Below are 19,878 nucleotides of genomic sequence, written 5' to 3' on the forward strand. Positions count from 1 at the left end.
TTTCACTAGGCCAGGTCCAGGTCCTGTACACCCCCCCTCCCCTCTGGCTGACTAATTAACATAACAGTTAGCATTTCCTCAATAAAAAAGCTAAATAAACCCACTATAATATGCTACCTGTGATGGCACCCACCTGTCACTCAGAGCGGCCATGCCCTTAATCATGCATGGCTTTAGCCTTAATATTATTTAAATGGATGAGTTATATAAAAATGCACCCCTCACACAGTTGTCATGAAAGGAGAAACTTTTTTTTGCACCAGGCTGTAAACATGTTTATTTCTGCTGTAAAGTTGGGCATTTTAACATGGAGGTCTATGGGGATCGACTCGCTTTTGGAGTCAGCCTCAAGTGGCCATTTGAGGATCTTCAGTTTTTGGCACTGCGGCGTTGGCTTCATTTTTCTACCCCAGAGATGGCTGCTTGGTTAAACAGTCAATCTATCACGTACACCTGTATGAATATGATTGGATGTTACCAACCCACTGAAGAAAACACAACTTCAGTGTTTTGCCTGGACAAAAGCAAGGCTCGAAATATGCATATTTTGGGCATGTTGGTAAATCTGGACATCTGGGTTTGGTTGAGGGTAATATCTTGTCTGTCTGATGCTTCTGCTCTCTGATGTGTGCTCGGCAGATGACCTCAACAGCATCTCATTAATGCAAACACTATCCCTAAATGAAGATGGCTGTCTTCATACACACCCTGTCATCTCTTCCCTCTCTGCTGAGGCCACACAGTCACCAAACATGCTCAGTTAATTACAGCCGCTGCTCAGGTTACCTCTCTGTGACATTTATTAAATGGGAATGACCCCACAGCAGCGTGTTTTCTGTCCCTGTGGAGGGATAGGCGCCTGTCCAAACACGGCTCTCATTAATGCATGCAGGTCACAGTCGGGGTTGACTGCTGCAGAAAGCCCAGTGTATTCATTGGCACGTGTTTTAAAAATTGAGCCTCATTAAAATTTCATTAACTTCACACGCTAAGATTTAAGTCTGATTATTACCTGGTCATTTGATCTCACTAATGTGTCTGTGGGTATGTGAGTTACAGCTCACCTATGCAGAAATCAATCGTACCAGTGTACCAGTAAAACTCAATGATAAATGCTAAGATCAGTGTGTAGTCATTGTCATACTAAAGAAATCATTACACATGAAGACTTTAGAGTTTTAGAGACTTTACTTATTATTATTTCACAGATTGGTCTTTCAGTTGAGACATTTTTAGAAATTCTTATTTTGGTTAAATTCCCACATTAAAATTGCTTTGAATCTTCAGTCAAATCTTGGGCAAGACAAACTACTACCTGAAACATCCCACTTTCTTATCTAACAATATGTTTACGAGCGTACAAGATACCCGAGCCAGAGCATAAATCTCTTTATTTTTTGGCTTTGGCCTTGTGTTCATATGTTGTGGATAACTGCGCTGAGACATTTTTCACAGCACATTTCCTGTCTCAGACACTGTTGTCTTGCCAGTGATAGATGAGTCTATCATAAACTGCTCTGACTTGCCTAAAAACTCTTTTTAATTGGAGAGCTCTTTTGTTGTCTGCTGCTTGCTACTGGCTGTGTTCAGGATGCATCCTCGGGAAATATCAATGTAGTGAATCTAAAGTGTCATATTTTTGCTTGAACAATTCGTAGACCTTTGTAGTGGTTATTGAATTACTTATTCTGAGTACTACTTAAAGTTACATGGAAAGTTAGTTTGTTATTATTCATTGTTTTTGACAAAGGGACAATGGACTTCAGATAAATGATAATGTTGCTCTGTGTTTGCTAAGTGTGTAAATAGGCAACTATTTACTGACGCAATTGCTACAACTTTATAGGGTGATATGTTGATGTGTTCACAGTTTTTGTGCATTAATTCTCCAATTAATGCAGGTTTAAAGAAAAACTTTCTGGCAAATGTTGCTCAAATGTATGTCCTGTATGAAATCAGTGTTGGTTTGAAGAAGACAAGCCTACTTTGGTTAACAACAGTCAGTCCCTCCAGGATTTCGTGGGCCTTTTTTTTCTGATTGTTGTGGCCTAAAATGCCTGATTTTGCTGATTTTGTCTGATATATGAACCAACTTACCTTGATTCTTTCGGCGCTTAGCAATTGACCGGGATGCAGCCTGTGTCAATGATTTGTATTGTCGGACATGCATTTCTGTCACTCTCCGCATATATTTTGCAGTGGCAAAGTGTTTGTCAATAGACGATATCCTTTTATGTTCAACCACAATTCTGCACATTTTGCTAAACTGTTCACCCCCTCTTTCGTAAAGAAGACCTGGATACTGTTTTTCTGATCAATGGTCAGACGTTGGTATCACATATATCTGCTGCGACTTGTAAACAAGGAAGCGAGTTTGCTGACGTGTGACAGCGTTTTGCAGGAAAAGGTGATGATAGGTCAAATTTCTGTAAAGGTTGCGGTGATTGGTCAGAATTGCACACTGAATTCACAGGGATTTGTTGAATTTGTGTTAATAGTTGCAATGGTGACATCGCGAAATCCTGGAAGGACTGAATAGTGACCTAGCTACAGTATTAACAAAACAATTCGAACGGATAACTTTTGCAAACAGATTTTCAGTATTAATTAACTATTTTCACTTCAGCAATTGCCCTTTCCTGTTGCTTAGCTGTTCATACTCATTGGCCATGTCTGACAAACTTTGACCCACATTGACCTTAAACCTTTGACTGTCTCACCACCGAGACATTAAAGTTAAATACTGAAGGACCAAATTATTTGTTTGAAACACACATTTCCAAGAGGAACAACAACTCAGCAGGTTCTGAACATGTGAACGTGATGAGAAGCTGCAAAAGCGTCTTAATGTTCTTATCAGTCTCTCTGTCTCCAATCTTCCCTGTCACTCACCTTTTTTTTGTCCTTCCATTGCTCTTCTTTCTTCACTAATTGTCATCAGTTGTGAAATTATTTCCCCAAAGGCCTCGGCCAAGGCAATTACTGGTGCTCACCTGTTTAATCAAATTTTCTCCAAGTGGATGCACACTCTTCCCTCTTTCAAAAACACTCTCTAATTGTAAATATCAGCAGGCTGGTGCTAACTTTTGTCCTCTAGACTAGAATGTGTTAAAATGACACGATTCTAATCCAAAGGGCAAGGCTGTGGTCAAAGTGTGGGCTTGTCAAAGGACCATCATTGGGCATGCGTTGAACACTCCTCATGTTGATTTTGTGGCATTTTCATTTTCACACATACTTTTGTTTTAGATCTTTGTTTATCACTGACTTATATGGGGCAAGATGACAAACAGTGGAAATGTAGACCTGGACATTAAAATGGCAGGGGTAGCATCTAAAACATTTAATAAAGCTTGGAGTTCTTTTTGAGTTGTGATTAAAGACACATTTAAGTGAACAGAGAGCAGATGGAAATCCATTTTGTTTTTGAATTAATTGACACGTTTTAAAAGTATCCTAAGGATCCCCGTGTGTCATGTGTGATATGTTCTCTTGTTAAAAATATGCCACATTGAGCTCTGGGTCTGTTGGACAAAACCGTGAAAGAATTTATATGTATGTGAGAGTGTTTTCAAGCTATAAAGGGAGATGTCTGGTTCTATCTTTCAGGTTGGATTGCTATCCTGGGTGCACTGTGGCTTTTGGTTCTGGCCGACCTCCAGGATTTCGAGATCATCCTGCACCGGGTGGAGTGGGCCACATTGCTGTTCTTTGCTGGCCTCTTCGTTTTGATGGAGGTATGTCACACACAGACTATATTTGTGGCATTGACTGAAAGCCCATTTATAATTTTTTCAAGAGATATTAGACTCCACACAAAATCCACAACAAATGACGCTAAACAACAACTTTTGTTGGGATCCTCCATTTGTCGCATGAAGTAATTATAACAAATAAAAACTGAGCCAGAACTTGGATTAAATGTAGGTTTAGCTGGGATCCCCCTCTGACAAGCATCTTTACAATACACTAAAGGAATAAAGGATCAGTGCTTAGATCTACTGACATTACAAAAGTAGTTATCTGTTTCTTTAACCATCTTCCTCAGAGTGAAAGGATGAAAAGAAAGAGCAAATTAACTGCTTTGTTGTTGCTCTTTTCTAAGTCTTGCATTTAGCATTGCATAGTGTCAGAAAGTAGTCCTCCCCATAAGGAATGGCCACCATTATGTGAATTTTTTTGTTTGTTCTCAGAGTGTCAATAAGGATAACAAGAATAGATTTGTCTCTGTCTACGTAATGGCCGCTAAATAAAGACTAAATTGCTTTTCGGCTCTTGGTTTGATCCCACCTATAACTAATTCTCCTCAGATTTTTTTGTCATATTAATCTTCTCCTCTTCATTTTTCAGGCTTTAGCCCAGCTGCAGCTTATCGACTATGTTGGAGAACAGACAGCGCTGCTTATAAAAGTGAGTTCTTTTCTTCTTCTTTTGATTCTCAACCTTAACAATCATCTCTTAGGGCTCCATGCAATTGGCATAACTGATAATTGGGCACAGGTGATATGATATTGCATTTCATGCATATTGATTTTGTTCGGCACAGCTCTGAATTCAGTTATTTCGTTTACATCTGATTCCTGTCAGCAGCTGAAGGCGTCTGAGGTAATTGTCACCCAGATTCTAGCCTGTGTGCATCATGCAAGCGAGGTGTGTCTTAGCAGAGAATTGCACCAGTAATAGGTATGTCAGCTTGTGTTTAGTCCGGGGGCTTCTGTAAGTCTAATAATCACACATGACAGGTTATGTGCTATTCATGGTTTCTGACCCTCCCTAAACAATGGACAGCATGCTGGGTAGAATTGCATGGCCTTTCTCTGTTGATACAAGTAGGAGACAGGTGAAAGGAGGAGATATTGCCTCCTTTAACCTGGCCATGCGTACCCAAGAGAAGACTGCCAAGAGGGTTCAAACAACATCATGCTTGTCACGTGTGGAGAATTGGCCTTGCTGTGTGTGTGTGTATGTGTGTGTGTACAGCAGAGCTCAGAGATAAAAGTCTAAAGACACCGCTGCCGCAACCACCTGTGATCGTGTCACACATTCAAACAGCTTCATCCTCTCAGCCTCCGTTCCCAGGTTCAGTGTCAAAGAATGAACATAATTGGTGTGTTTGATTTAAATCAGTGACGGGCTGAGGGGTGGGTGTGTGCATCTGAAGAGCAATGAAAGTAGCAGTTATCCGTCGCTCTTATTATCTCCCCTCTCAGGCGGTGCCAGAAGACCAGCGATTGGCTATAGCCATTATCTTGGTGATGTGGGTCTCAGCTCTGGCCTCTTCTCTCATTGACAACATTCCCTTCACTGCAACCATGGTAAGAGGCTTCAGCATGATGCTTTCATTTCATACTCCAGTGTAGCCTAGTGAAATCACATACACAAATGCAGTCATATTCATACATGAAGTAGTAAGCTAAGGTGACCAGATTTCTGAAATGAAATGCGGGGACATTTTTGGTTTGGTGGTCAGTATGTCATTATAAAATATAATGTTATTGTATATGAAATAAAAAAGGGGGACAATTTTGGTTTTATAATCTGTAAAATATAACACTTCTGAATGAAATCAAGTCATTTTGAAACAGAAACTACATTTTAGTCAATAAGAAGAGGCTGCAATCACTTTCTGGCAAGTAGAATGCTGCATTTTATGTGTTGTTTTGGCCATTTAAAGGTATTTTAAGAGGTAAAAAGTACTAGGTGAGTTATAATCTGTCAAATATAACCCTCATGAATATAATCAATTCTTTTCAGGGCAGAAATAACCTTTCATCAATCAGTAGATAAACAGTTGCACTGCTGTCTAGTCTTTCTGGCCATGTAAAATCTGACATTTCCGGGGACAACTCCAGACGAGGACAGGCCACCAAAACCGGGGACGTCTGGTCACCCTATCCAAAGCACTTGACTTGAGATGGGTTTCATCACTATTTATTACTTAAAGGTGTACTAAGCATTGTTGAGAAATCCAACACCAGGACAAAAATCATAATATAGAGCGAATAATGACACAGCAAGTAACGTAATTAACAATGTGGGTCAGCATACTGTTGTTACAGTTGTTGTTACGAAGCTAATATGAAGCTAACATGCAGAAAGGACGAAAAGGTCACAGAGCCAGTACACCAGCTCCAAACAGCAATATTCACAATGCTCCTGCAACTACAGTTAACACCACAAAAACAGTATGTCTTGGGAAACTAGAAAGTAAGCTGAATGTCCGTTGGCAAGTCATTTATCGTTACCTGACACACAAATCATAGCTGGAACAATGGTCGGTCTGAGCCACTTTGTTTGTTTCCCATTTACAGAGCCAGGGCTGTGTACACACAGAACAGACAGCTAGCGTTCCCTGAAGAGATATTAGTTGAATTTGACAAAAAGATGTATTTTGGATTAGAATCGCAGAACCCATCTTTAATCTGACTTTGAACAAGACTAAAAATCTGGGCTAGTTCACGTTTAAATATTGTAATTACTATAACCAGTATAGAGTGTTTTGACACTTACATGGTAATTTCAAACGGGCTATGTGTAAGTTTTTCAGTGAAATTAATTATTAATAAATCAAATTTTCATTGCCTTATTGTCAGTGGGCTCAAAACTCACTTAGAAATGAAGCACACGCCTGTTTTCTCTGTTGCTTGCATCAGCCACTATTCTGCTTTTAATGTGAAGACACCGGGTCGGATTCAGCTCTGCGCGCTCTTGAGTCTCTCTCAGACTACAATGACACCGCAGGTAACACATGCAGTCCGCTAACACCATAAAACAACCGGCTCCCAGCAAAACACAGACTCCACGTAAGGATACAAAACAACAATAAAGTTTTATGTGCTTAAGCCCATCAGCAAATGCAGATGATGTTGAGTAAGAACACAGTGACCATTAGAAAAGCTGGAGAAACACAGCGAAAGTCACGTTAGCTTGCCGGCTGACATCGAGCAGTTGCTAACGTTATCCAGTGCAAAGTTGTATCGCTTTCCACATTACTTCACCCACTAATGCGACCCATGTTACTTTCCTGTGTACCACCAGTATTATGTCAAAGTGTTGATTTAGTCTGCAAGAAATTATGTAATGGTAAAAAGCAAATGTGGAGCGATTTGTTTACTAGAATATAGTAATTCAGCCACTAGCAGCCAGCTAACGCTACATTAGTTCAGACCTGCCGCTGTTTGCTTCGTAACATTCAATTTAGATACTCAGGTACACAGCTTCACCTCTCGGTTGCTGTAACTAACGTGACCCACATAATTTACAATATTGCAACAAAATGGCGACAACAACACAGGGGAAGAGCCATCCACTAACACTACAGTAAAGTTACTTACTGCGGTCTAACTGTTATAAAGTGTGACACAATCTCGTTATAATATTCAATCCAGCTTACTAACCATTTCCTTATCATCCATTAGCTGTGTTGACATTGCTGAGCCTCCGGTGAAAGATACTCAGATCGTAAAGTTAGTTACTGAAAGCAGCAGGCGAGCTAACGATGATGTAGCATGTCGGCTAAATGTAACGTTAACATGTAACGAGCATGGATTAGTTCAACCCCAAGCTGATAAAAACATTATTGTTATGTTGCAGTGGGAGTTTACCTGAGTTTCCAGCATGTTGTGTGAAGCTGTCACCCTGTCTGTATGTCTCTATAGCCAATGTCACTCTGCCTTTTTTTCGGGAGTACTGTGCCAATATTCCAGTGTCTCGCTGCGCTGAATGAAAGGTACGGAGCTGGTGTTGAGCTGCCTCTGAGCCCAGAAGTAACAGAACTTGAACATGTCTGTGTGAAAAGCCACAGCCTGCGTGCAGGTGTTTCTGGGTTTATTGCAGGATTTCTATATGGTTGTGTTTTGGATTATGCTCAGTCATGAGTTCAAGCGAGCACGTGTATGAGCACACACCTGGTTGCAATCTTAAAACTGCACCGCTAGTGGCCGCTGAAAACTACATAATGCCCCTTTAACACCATTTATTGGTGTAACTATTGTTGAGGTGGCTTAAAGGTAATGGTTCCAGTGTGAGCATTACCATTGCCGTCTCTCTTGACACACGCTATACATGTTGGCTTGTTGTATTGGTGTAATTTAAATTTATTTCGGCCTGTAAATAATTACACAAACAATTTGGGATAAAACCAACCAAAAGAAAAAAGAAATTTCACAGTACAGAAGAAAACAACAGATCCTAGGTAAGCTACAAAAGACAAAAAATGACATTTTCTATTCCAAAGTCAACATGCTATTCTGAACATGTACTTGACAAATTAAAAAGTGTGCTACATAATTTCAGTTCCTCACTACAGTTGTACAAAATAAATTTTCCCCCTTTTAAAATATTAGTCCTGAACCTTTGTTTCTCAAACCATTCCTCTCAAATCACGTTGGCCCTTTTGTCATTTTAAAAAACTGTTGGATACCATCAGATAGTATTGCCTCTCATAGTTATGTTATGTTACTCACACTATATGTTGGGACAGACATTTTTGCCTTGACATAAAAAATGTGGTTTCCAGCATTTATTATATATGATCACTCCTAGCTGTATTCTCTGTTAACATTTCTACAGTCTTTAACATCACCAAAATAAAACATTGCATCTTCCAATTGCCAGCCAGGAATTTTTAACAATACTTTCATATGTAAGTATGTACTGAGTAGCACCTATAAAATGGTACTGTGTCTGATTTATTTTAAAATATAGGGGGCACGCTGGTAGCTCACTTGACAAAGTACGCATCACGTATCAAGGCCTAACTGAAATTATCTGGTTTCAACTCCGGCCAGGCACCTTTGTGGCATGTCATCATCACTGTCACCCCTGCCTTTTTGTCTCTCTCTACTATCTCTGTCAAATAAAGATGCCCCCCCAAAAAAGAAAGGAGGATACAGAAAGATACCACTACTTCCTGTTACAAATATCAGACCAACTGCCTCATTACTTTTGTTGTCAGCTGTCTGTTTTGCTAAAACTGATTGTATAGAGATCAATGTTGCAAAGGTGTGCTCACAAATTGTGCAAATGTTGTATCTTGTTTACTGAATCCATAAAAATCTAAGTGGATTTTGTTACTTTGACAGAGCCAAGTCTTTGTCAAACTATTCATTCAAACTTTAAGCGCAAATGGTTTTATGGCAGCCAACCAAATGCAAACATTATGATACATCATATACACTGCTCAAAAAATAAAGGGAACACTAAAATAACACATCCTAGATCTGAATGAATGAAATAATCTCATTAAATACTCCTTTCTTTACATAGTTGAATGTGCTGACAACAAAATCACACAAATTATCATGGAAATCAAATTTATCAACCCATGGAGGTCTGGATTTGGAGTCACACTCAAAATCAAAGTGGAAAACCACACTACAGGCCGATCCAACTTTGATGTAATGTCCTTAAAACAAGTCAAAATGAGGCTCAGTAGTGCGTGTGGCCTCCACGTGCCTGTATGACCTCCCTACAACACCTGGGCATGCTCCTGATGAGGTGGCGGATGGTGTCCTGAGGGACCTCCTCCCAGACCTGGACTAAAGCAACGTGGCGTTGGTGGATGGAGCAAGACATGATGTCCCAGATGTGCTCAATTGGATTCAGGTCTGGGGAACGGGCGGGCTAGTCCATAGCATTAATGCCTTCCTCTTGCAGGAACTGCTGACACACTCCAGCCACATGATGTCTAGCATTGTCTTGCATTAGGAGGAACCGGGCCACCACCAGCATATGGTCTCACAAGGGGTCTGAGGATCTCATCTCGGTACCTAATGGCAGTCAGGCTACCTCTGGCGAGCACATGGAGGGCTGTGCGGCCCCCCAAAGAAATGCCACCCCACACCATTACTGACCCACCGCCAAACCGGTCATGCTAGAGGATGTTGCAGGCAGCAGAACGTTCTCCACGGCGTCTCCAGACTCTGTCACGTCTGTCACATGTGCTCAGTGTGAACCTGCTTTCATCTGTGAAGAGCACAGGGCGCCAGTGGCGAATTTTCCAATCTTGGTGTTCTCTGGCAAATGCCAAACATCCTGCACGGTGTTGGGCTGTAAGCACAAACCCCACCTGTGGACGTCGGGCCCTCATACCACCCTCATGGAGTCAGTTTCTGACCGTTTGAGCAGAAAAATGCACATTTGTGGCCTGCTGGAGGTCATTTTGCAGGGCTCTGGCAGTGCTCCTCCTGCTCCTCCTTGCACAAAGGCGGAGGTAGCGGTCCAGCTGCTGGGTTGTTGCCCTCCTACGGCCTCCTCCACATCTCCTGATGTACTGGCCTGTCTCCTGGTAGCGCCTCCATGCTCTGGACACTATGCTGACACCGCAAACCTTCTTGCCACAGCTCACATTGATGTGCCATCCTGGATGAGCTGCACTACCTGAGCCACTTGTGTGGGTTGTAGACTCCGTCTCATGCTGCCACTAGAGTGAAAGCACCGCCAGCATTCAAAAGTGACCAAAACATCAGCCAGGAAGCATAGGAACTGAGAAGTGGTCTGCGGTCACCACCTGCAGAACCACTCCTTATTGGGGGTGTCTTGCTAATTGCCTGTAATTTCCACCTGTTGTCTATTCCATTTGCACAACAGCATGTGAAATTGATTGTCAATCAGTGTTGCTTCCTAAGTGGACAGTCTGATTTCACAGGAGTGTGATTGACTTGGAGTTACATTGTGTTGTTTAAGTGTTCCCTTTATTTTTTTTAGCAGTATATTATTAGGATACAGAATTTATTTATTTTTTCATAATTCCTGTAAATACTCTGTGAGGGTTTGCTTTCACAACCAGGGGAGGACATTTTTACTGATATAAGGCTATAGTGCACGCATGCTCGGTTAGTATGGTCTGTGAAAGTGATATTCACACCAGTATTCAGTCATGCAACATCTGCTCACACCAGCAGGAACTAATGGAAATATTCTCTACTACGCTGCACTTGAAAACTTTTTTATCTGGCTCATACTGTATATTGCAAGTAAAACCCATATCACATCATAGATGGAGCCCCTGTGTTTATTATATGTATTTGGGGGTTTTGCTAGTCTTGTGTTTTAGACACCAAAATCAACTGAAATAATGTTCAGAAATGTATGCATGTTCAATTTCTTATTAAAATTATTTTGGAATAGAACTGCATAAAAAAATTTCGTTCTGCCAGGAGATTTATAACGCTAAAAGCAGTGTATATTTTCAAGAATTTACAATCTATCTCTTTGCTCACAGATTCCAGTTCTCATCAACCTAAGTCAGGATGCGGATGTGAACCTGCCAATAAAGCCTCTCATCTTTGCCTTGGCCATGGGAGCCTGTCTTGGGGGTAAGCCTTTTATTTTTATCCTCTTCATAGAATAAAATAGAAACTGAAAATGTTGTATGAGACTGTTTGGTTTTGGGCTAAAACACACAACAACATTTCAGAGTTCCTTACAGTCACTGGGGACTTAATAGTTTAGGTGTGGATCTTTATCAATGGCCTCTGCTAGAAGGAGACATCATATGCTCGAAGTGACAGCCACACTTTGTACAGCTGTGTCACTCCCCGGGGAGGTCAGGCTGTGCTTTTTGTGAGAGCAGCTCAAGGCCCTCAAAGCCTGCATTATTCAGGCTCTACCACACCACAGCGGCCGGCCCTTCAGCACAGTGTGGCTCTGTTTGGGTGGGAAGGACACAAAAAGAGAGAGAGAGAGAGCTGTCATAGTGTTTCAGTTTAATCAACTGCACTGTGACAGGTCCTTATCGATCGGCAATAAGATGTTGTCCCCCCGCCCAGCTCCATCCCCACACTGACACCTTTTGAGATGTGAGCAGTATCGAGCGGCAGGATGGATACGCTCCCTGACTGTCAAAGCATTGCCTACAGTAGATTAAAAATAGTTACACTTTATACTAGATTTTGTTTTAAATACTGAACGATTTGATGATGATGATGATTCTTAATATGATTGTTAACATAGCAGTGTATAAATGATAAATACTTTTCCCTGGTAACCATGCTCATGACCTACGGAACTAACTCTTTTATGTGACATTGAACTTGACTGATACATATTTTTTAAAGTTAGATTTCGATTAACAGTTAATGTTGTTTTTCTGTCTGTTTAGGAAATGGCACATTGATAGGAGCATCTGCCAATGTTGTGTGTGCCGGAATCGCTGAACAACACGGCTACGGCTTTTCCTTCATGGAGTTCTTCAGGTAAGGCCTGTCTCACCTTAACAGCACTACACGTAACATAACAAGCAGTCAGAAATAAGAAAAATAAACACTATGCTAAAATCTTGCTCCAGAAGTTGCTTTGCAGGGCATGTCAGACATGTGCATCTCTGCAAATCTTGTACCATAGGCTGTACTGCCTTAAGGGGTATTTAAATGTTAATGTCCATCATATGCTACCATAGGAGATGCCAACAATGTGTATTATATTGCCTGGAAACATTTAGAGAAAAGCCGAAGTCTCACAATTCAGATCCTGAATTGCAAATATCTGCGTTTCCCCAGAGTCCTGTCATTTGAAATGTGTATGATGTGGCAGAAGCTGCTCCTCTCTTTGAGGGGGGGGGGGGCTGCTGGAATTCTGAGTACCGGGTCATTTAGTGAATCGGTTCAAGCAGGATTTTTAAGGGTTACCACCTGAACTTGGGATGTAGACAGCAGGGGTACCCTTCTGTCAGTGAAATAACTCCAAGAGACAACCTGGCAGACATTAGTTAATGTCATCTGGTCTGGGAAGTGATTTCAATTTGTTTCCTCTCCACTGACACTGTTAGGGAGAAATGTTGACCACAGTGAGGAACTCAAACTGTAGCAAAATGTTCTCTGATACTGAAACACTCACAGGGAGCTTGATATGAGAACTCTCTGGTGAACTCAGTGGCCAAAAATGTCATTACATCTCAAGCAGGATCGTAAGCAGGGTGTCTGACAAGTTACCACCTGCTCACCAGTAATTGTCGATCTTGTGACGTAACAGCCAGACACACTTTGCGAGTTGCTTGTTGGAGGAGTGGAAGTGGTCAGTGATGTTGAAAGACAGATGAATCTGTCTGTGAATCTGATTAGGTTTAATATGCAACCGCTTGAAAAGAGCATGTCCTTTGGAACTACTAAGTGTGTTACTATGTAATGATGAAAGAAGATTGGGCGAGACCGTTTCTTGTGGGATTTTGTTCATCACCAGGTGGGAGTTACTTGAAACTCTGCTTTGTGTACAGACATTCCTTCACTGCAAAACCACCATACACTCTGTGACTGAGCCGACGCTGAGTAGACTGTACATCAAAGAATCATGTGCTGAATGGTCATTTATCTGTAATTCTGCCTTCCTTTGCAAATTTAGGGTTTTGTGTTAGCTGTTTATATTCATAGCTTTTTTAACCACACTAGGGCCTAATCCCAATGTCCACACTCACAGACTTTGGGGCGCGTTCCTGGTAAGTCTGGGAGGGCTTAGGGCTGTCCCACTGTCAAATCATCAAGTGCGCGAGGACATTTTGAGCCCTTTTTGAACCCTTTGCCTCAGGGAATCGCCCACAGTTCATAGCGGTATGACGTGAAACAGAGGGTTACCAGGGGACACGAGATAAATATCACGGCAAATCTGCCTTATAAGAGGAGAAGAAGAAGAAGAAGAAGAAGAAGAAGGGTAAACAAACAAGCATGGAAACCAATTGTTTCCAATTGATTGTTGCAAATCCGCATCCCACCGCTTCCATTCAGACTGCAGCCGAGATAATACGTTTTCATATATAATTGAAAAAAAATTCAGGCGTCAAGGGGTTAACCACAGCACCTGCTTTATCACGGCAGACTGGTCTCTGCAACTGAGGAAAGTACATCTAAGAAAAGCAGGTGTAAAATCAGACGGAGAGAGACTATAGCAGTGAGGGAGAGAGATGGACAGAGTGAGAGAGAACTTTAAAGATGCATTATGAAGTTACTTTACTGAAGCTCTGCTCAGCACTAATTACAGTAGTGTTGTGCCCTCACATCATTTTAGTTATGTGATTTCAACTGAACAGAAGATATGGTTTCCTTGAGGGAGATCTTAGAAGGATGCGACCATCCATCAGTCAATCAATAGCCAATAAAAGACCCATTAGTGTATTATCTGTGCTTTGTATTGCATACGCTCAGCATAACACTGCTGTGTGACTTGAGTTTTCTCTGGTTAGTTGCTCAGAATTTTCAACAGGCTCCATTAGGATTTTGATCTTTCTTAGTTTCCTAAAGCATGAGGAGCGGAGAACAGGTAGTGAGATTGTGGCTGGTGCTGGTGAAAGAAAACAATAACAATAGTTGACCCTTGGTGTGAAAAAAACCCTGCAGTTTCTTGTTTCCTTCTCACTCCAGTTCCAGTAAAAGACAATGACATAATTGGTGGAAATGTCATCACAGTTAGTCATTGTACAGTACAGAACATTGACAAATTTGTTGTTGCACTCTAAAGACTCGGGGCTGTCCATCTGCATGGGATTTCATTGAAATGGATAAGAGCAGTTGCAGCCTGTCAGCTCTACCTCTCTCACACTGTAGCCGTATTTACAGTTACTGGATAGAAGCAATGCTCTCGGTTGAAGCGCTTCCTGTAATTGGCTGTCTGTGGCAAGGGTCACAGCTGTTCGGAGAAACAGGTAAGGGGAGAGAGGTCTGTCTACGACTCCAGGCAGCTGGGACTGACTAGTGCTGTATCAGGTGGTTAAATTCGGGGCCCAGATGGGCCCACAGGGACATGATGCCTTTTTGATAGACCATCACAAAGGAAAATGAGTGGCCCTGAATAGCTAAGCGGTTAGTTAGTATGGTCCCTGTTGCTTCCTTCATACCTCTAGGCCCTGATCATCCTCCTGTCCTCAAACCACTAACCTGGGGAGCACGACAAAACATCAACTCTGTATGTACTGTGTGGCAGTCCAGCTCGACAGTGTTTGAGACATTGTGCTCACATACTCAGTGTGAAATAAAGCTGCTGTCATTCTACAGAGAATGAAATAGTATAAAAGACCACAAATAAAATAAAAACAAATGAAACACATTTGAAACATTAATAAAAAAAGTACAGAAGTGTTATATTAGCAAATATATTTAATATCATTAAGTCTGCAGAAAAATGGCCCATGTGACTGATATACAGTATTATTGGTGCATGAACAGCATTTTATTGGTGTAGCTGGTTGAGGTTGAGCTACTTTTAACTACTTTATAAACAATTGGGTAGTTTAATCCAGTAATTCCTAGTTTAGGGGTCAGGCCCCCTCAAAATGATGATGACCAAGATGGTGTCGCCTCGGGATTACGCTCCGTAGTGCTTTTTGTGTTTTTGTTAATTAACGCTGTTTTCTGCTGTCCCCCTCTGGTAACTTTTACCAGAGAAGAGCTCTTAAACATTGGACTTTCAACTGCTCATACTATTCCACTACTCTTTATTGACCCTGGAACTTTCCCGGAGTTACTAGTTGGAGGAGCAGCAGCTCTGTTTTGGATCCTTCGTAAACGGTGCAGGGGAAAACATGCAGGCGCGCTGGTTAAGCTGAGACAGCGGGGATTTCGTACTGCGCTCCCTTAAGTCCACCTGGCGAATGTCTGCTCTCTGGCCAATAACATGGACGAACTGCTGCTCCTCAACAGAACCAACTCGGACTTCTGCAGATCTGCTGCCCTCAGCGCACTTCACCTACCGGGATTTAATCTCATCCGCTCGGATTGCGAAAGGGAGCTCACGGGGAAAACACGGGGAGGCGGTCTCTGTTTCTATATAAACGAAGGTTGGTGCACAGATGTCACAGTGTTGAAGAAATCATGCAGGCCTCACCTAGAGACATTATTTATAAACTGTAAACCGGTTTATTCAACGCTGGAGAAAACTAACGTGGAGAAAAAACATCCAGACTCCCTGCTCATTGTTCTGGGGACTTTAACAAAGCAAACCTCAGTCACGAACTTCCAAAGTACAGACAGCATATTAAGTGTCTCACCAGGGACACTAACACACTGGACCACTGCTACACAACATTAAAGGACACCTATCGCTCTGTTCCCCGTGTAGCCTTGGGACTCTGATCACTGTCTGGTTCATCTTATCCCGACACACAGGCAAAATCTGCTAAACCTGTTGTAAAGTCTGTGAAAAGATGGACCAACGAGCTGGAGTTACAGGCCTGCTTTGACTGTACTGACTGGAGTGGTTTTGAGGCTGCAGCCACTGACCTGGACGAACTAACTGACACTGTGACATCTTACATCAGTTTTTGTTAGGTGTGTGCCGACTAAAACCTTCTGCACATACAACAACCAAAAATCCTGGCTCACAGCGAATTCAGGCAGCTTCATCAGACCAAGGAGGAGGCCTTCAGAAGTGGGGACAGAGTCTTGTACAACCAGGCCAGGAACACGCTGACTAGAGGTCAAAGCTGCAAAGAGGTGCTATGCTGAAAAGCTAAATAACAGCTTTGCAGCCAACAACCCTGCGTCAGTGTCGAGAAGCCTGCGGACACTCACAAACTACAAGAGACCATCCCCCAACACTGCTGGTACTCAACGACTGGCAGACGAGCTGAATGGTTTCTACTGTAGGTTTGAAAAGCCCAGAGTCACACCTCACCCCCACTCCAAAACCATCTTCAAACAGTCACCTTCCCCCTCTGACCTCTCACCTGCACTCAAGATCTGTGAAGAGGACGTGAGCCACCTCTTCCAGAGGCAGAAGATCAGGAAGGCTCCTGGACCTGACGGTGTCTCACCACCGTACCTGAAAATCTGTGTGGACCAGCTGGCCCCCATCTTCACTCAGATCTTCAACAAATCACTGAAGCTGTGTGAAGTTCCCTCCTGCTTCAAACGCCCCACCGTCATCCCGGTCCCAAAAAAACCCTCCATCTCTGGACTGAATGACTACAGGCCCGTCGCCCTGACATCTGCAGTCATGAAGTCCTTTGAAAGACTAGTGTTGGCCCACCTGAAGGACATTACAGGCCCCCTGCTGGACCCCCTGCAGTATGCCTACAGGGCTAACAAGTCAGTGGATGATGCTGTCAACGTAGGTCTGCATCACATCCTGCAACACCTCGACTCTCCAGAGACATATTCAAGGATCCTGCTCGTGGACTTCAGCTCGGCGTTCAACACCATCATCCCGGACATCCTCAGCACCAAACCCACCCAGCTCACTGTGCCAGCCAGCAGGAGTCAGCAGGTGAGTCAGGGAAACATCACATCCAGCTCCCGGACTATCAGCACTGGCGCCCCCCAGGGGTGTGTGCTCTCCCCACTGCTCTTCTCCCTCTACACCAATGACTGCACCTCAGACCCATCTGTCAAACTCCTGAAGTTCGCTGACGACACAATGGTCATCGGCCTCATCCGGGACGGTGATGAGTCGGCCTACAGATGGGAGGTTGATCAGCTGGCTCTCTGGTGCGGTCAGAACAACCTGGAGCTTAACACGCTCTGTGGAGATGACCGTGGACTTCAGGAGGAGCCCCCCCACTCTGCCCCCCATCACCATACTCAACAGCCCTGTGTCTGCTGTGGAATCCTTCAGGTTTCTGGGATCCACTATATCCCAGGACCTGAAGTCGGAACCCAACACTGACACTATCATCAAGAAGGCCCACCAGAGGACGTACTTCCTGCGTCAGCTCAGGAAGCTCAACCTGCCTAAGGAGCTGCCGATCCAGTTCTACACAGCCATCATCCAGTCTGTCCTTTGCACGTCCATCACTGTCTGGTTTGGATCTGCCACCAAAAAGGACAAGGACAGACTACAACGTACAGTCAGGACTGCAGAAAAAATAATCGGTGCCAACCTGCCCTCCATTCAGGACGCATACATTTCCAGAGTCAGAAAACGGGCAGGAAACATCACTGCAGATCCATCTCACCCCGGACACAACCAGCTCCTCCCCTCTGGTAGGCGCTACAGAGCAGTGTATGCCAAAACCAACAGACTCAGAAGCAGTTTCTTCCCACAAGCCATCACACTGATGAACAGCTGATTTCTGACTCACAGTGTCAGGAACATTCCTGTGCAATAACCCAGTAACTCTGCCTCTAATCAGCACCTGTTTACTGGTTTCCACTTATTATTTATTTATTCACCATTCTCTATTTCAGTGCTGTTCATACTATGTCATATTGTATATACTGTATACCAATACACCTACCTCAGGTCATAAGGTCATAGGTCTTATTTATTTTTTTCCAGCATCCTTTGCACTATGCTCCATCACATTGTGTACATGTATGCATGTATGTATATGTGTACCTGTATATCATATCCATCTTCAACATGTACATAATGAGAATAATAGTTTACTCTTGCATCCTTTGCACTCTGATCACTGCACTATTTGTCAATATGTCTATATTGTTTTGTTCATAGTGTGTATATTAGTGTTGTCTATACTGTAGTTTGTGTCTGATTTTATTATTATTTTATAATTGTGTTATGGTATTTTTGTACGAGTAAGCACAACATGAGAAATGAACAATCCTGAGTCAAATTCCTCGTATGTGTAAACATACCTGGCAATAAAGCTGATTCTGATTCTGATCCTGATTCTGAAAAGGGTCACAAGGGGTCATAAAAATTCAGATACAGAATACAGACTGATTTTTCTTTTTTTTTTTTGGACTTTTCTGTAATGTTTAATATTGGAGTTTTACTTCTTTGGGCCTCGAACAGTTGAAACTATAACTTTTAAGGGACTGAATTGTCTCTTTGGTGGAAATGCAAAGAACTCATAGACATCAGAAATATAACAAGGTGATGTTGCTAAGGGGTGAGAGGCCAAAAAGGTTTAGAAACAACGAACACACGCTTGTTAGTTAAGGTAATTTTTCTACACTCTGGTGTTGTCAGGATGTCTGCTCTCAGCTTTGAAGTACTAAAGCAACCGTAAAGCAAATCACCAAAGGCTTTACGATGAAACATTTAATTGCAACACTGAACCACTTTTCAGTTTGGGGTTTTTACTATGGTAGAGCTCCTGGTCCGCCTTTCACTGTGTGTTGACCACCAGACTGAGTAACAAACAGCCTTAGAAAGAGAGTACCATTATTCAGTTTAGTCCACTCCTTGTGCTGCCTCTCTTTGTCGCACCTGTGATAGAATTAATATTCCCATTCATACAGCTCTCTGCATCTGCAAAGGAGACCTGTGCTGGGAACAATGGTCACTAGAGACTGCAGGTGGGCTACCTTCATTTGCAAAAATCTAACATGCACTGTAATTAGGGAAAAAAGATGAGAGCAAACATCCTATATATTTTTTGGAGGTGCAGGAATATTTTCTGCACCACCCTACAGAAATAACATTTTACAAGACATACTGCTTATTGAACAGGTCAAGCGTTGTCATTGGGAGTAGTGCCGTCCTGTGACTCATACAGCCTCCACAGTCAGACGAGCACATCCATCTGGTTTATCTAAAGAAAGTCTTTGAGATCACATCGGTTCTTTCAAAGAGCCCCCATCATATGCAATTAAATCCATGGGTGAGATCACAAGGTATGATGGGAATTTTTGGACAAGGTGAACCTTGTTCCTTTCTATTGTGGCATTGTGGCAACCTTTTCATCTGCCCTCCGTCCCCTCATGCTGTGCCTGTAACGGGGAAATGGGTATTGCTTAGCAGAAAGAGATTCACTCGTGCAGAGGTGACCGCACCTTGTCTGATTATGATAACAGTTTAGAAATTCCTCACTCCATCCATCTTAAAAGGACATTCATTCCGCAAAGATAAAAATCACAGTGGTCTCATGTTAATGTGCTATTTAAAGGCTTTCCCATTTTTACATATTTTATATATTAGAGTATAATTTAAACACCAATAAATATGATACTGGTGGGTTGCATGAGCCTGTTTCAACTGTGACAGCAC

The 19,878-nt window shown here is 42.5% G+C and overlaps 1 protein-coding gene across 1 annotated transcript in view; it reads left to right on the top strand.

The window, feature by feature from the left end:
* Positions 1-19,878, top strand: part of oca2 (oculocutaneous albinism II) — a 54,544-nt gene that overhangs the window by 25,823 nt on the left and 8,843 nt on the right. The window contains 5 exon segments of the mRNA XM_038716640.1: positions 3,610-3,737; positions 4,351-4,410; positions 5,211-5,315; positions 11,225-11,318; positions 12,104-12,197. Coding sequence (XP_038572568.1) covers positions 3,610-3,737; positions 4,351-4,410; positions 5,211-5,315; positions 11,225-11,318; positions 12,104-12,197 — 481 coding nt within the window.

This window comes from Micropterus salmoides, unplaced genomic scaffold (assembly GCF_014851395.1).
Source record: "Micropterus salmoides isolate LMB-PRFRI ecotype aquatic unplaced genomic scaffold, ASM1485139v1 Ms_hic_scaffold_13, whole genome shotgun sequence".
Taxonomy (NCBI): Eukaryota; Metazoa; Chordata; class Actinopteri; order Centrarchiformes; family Centrarchidae; genus Micropterus; species Micropterus salmoides.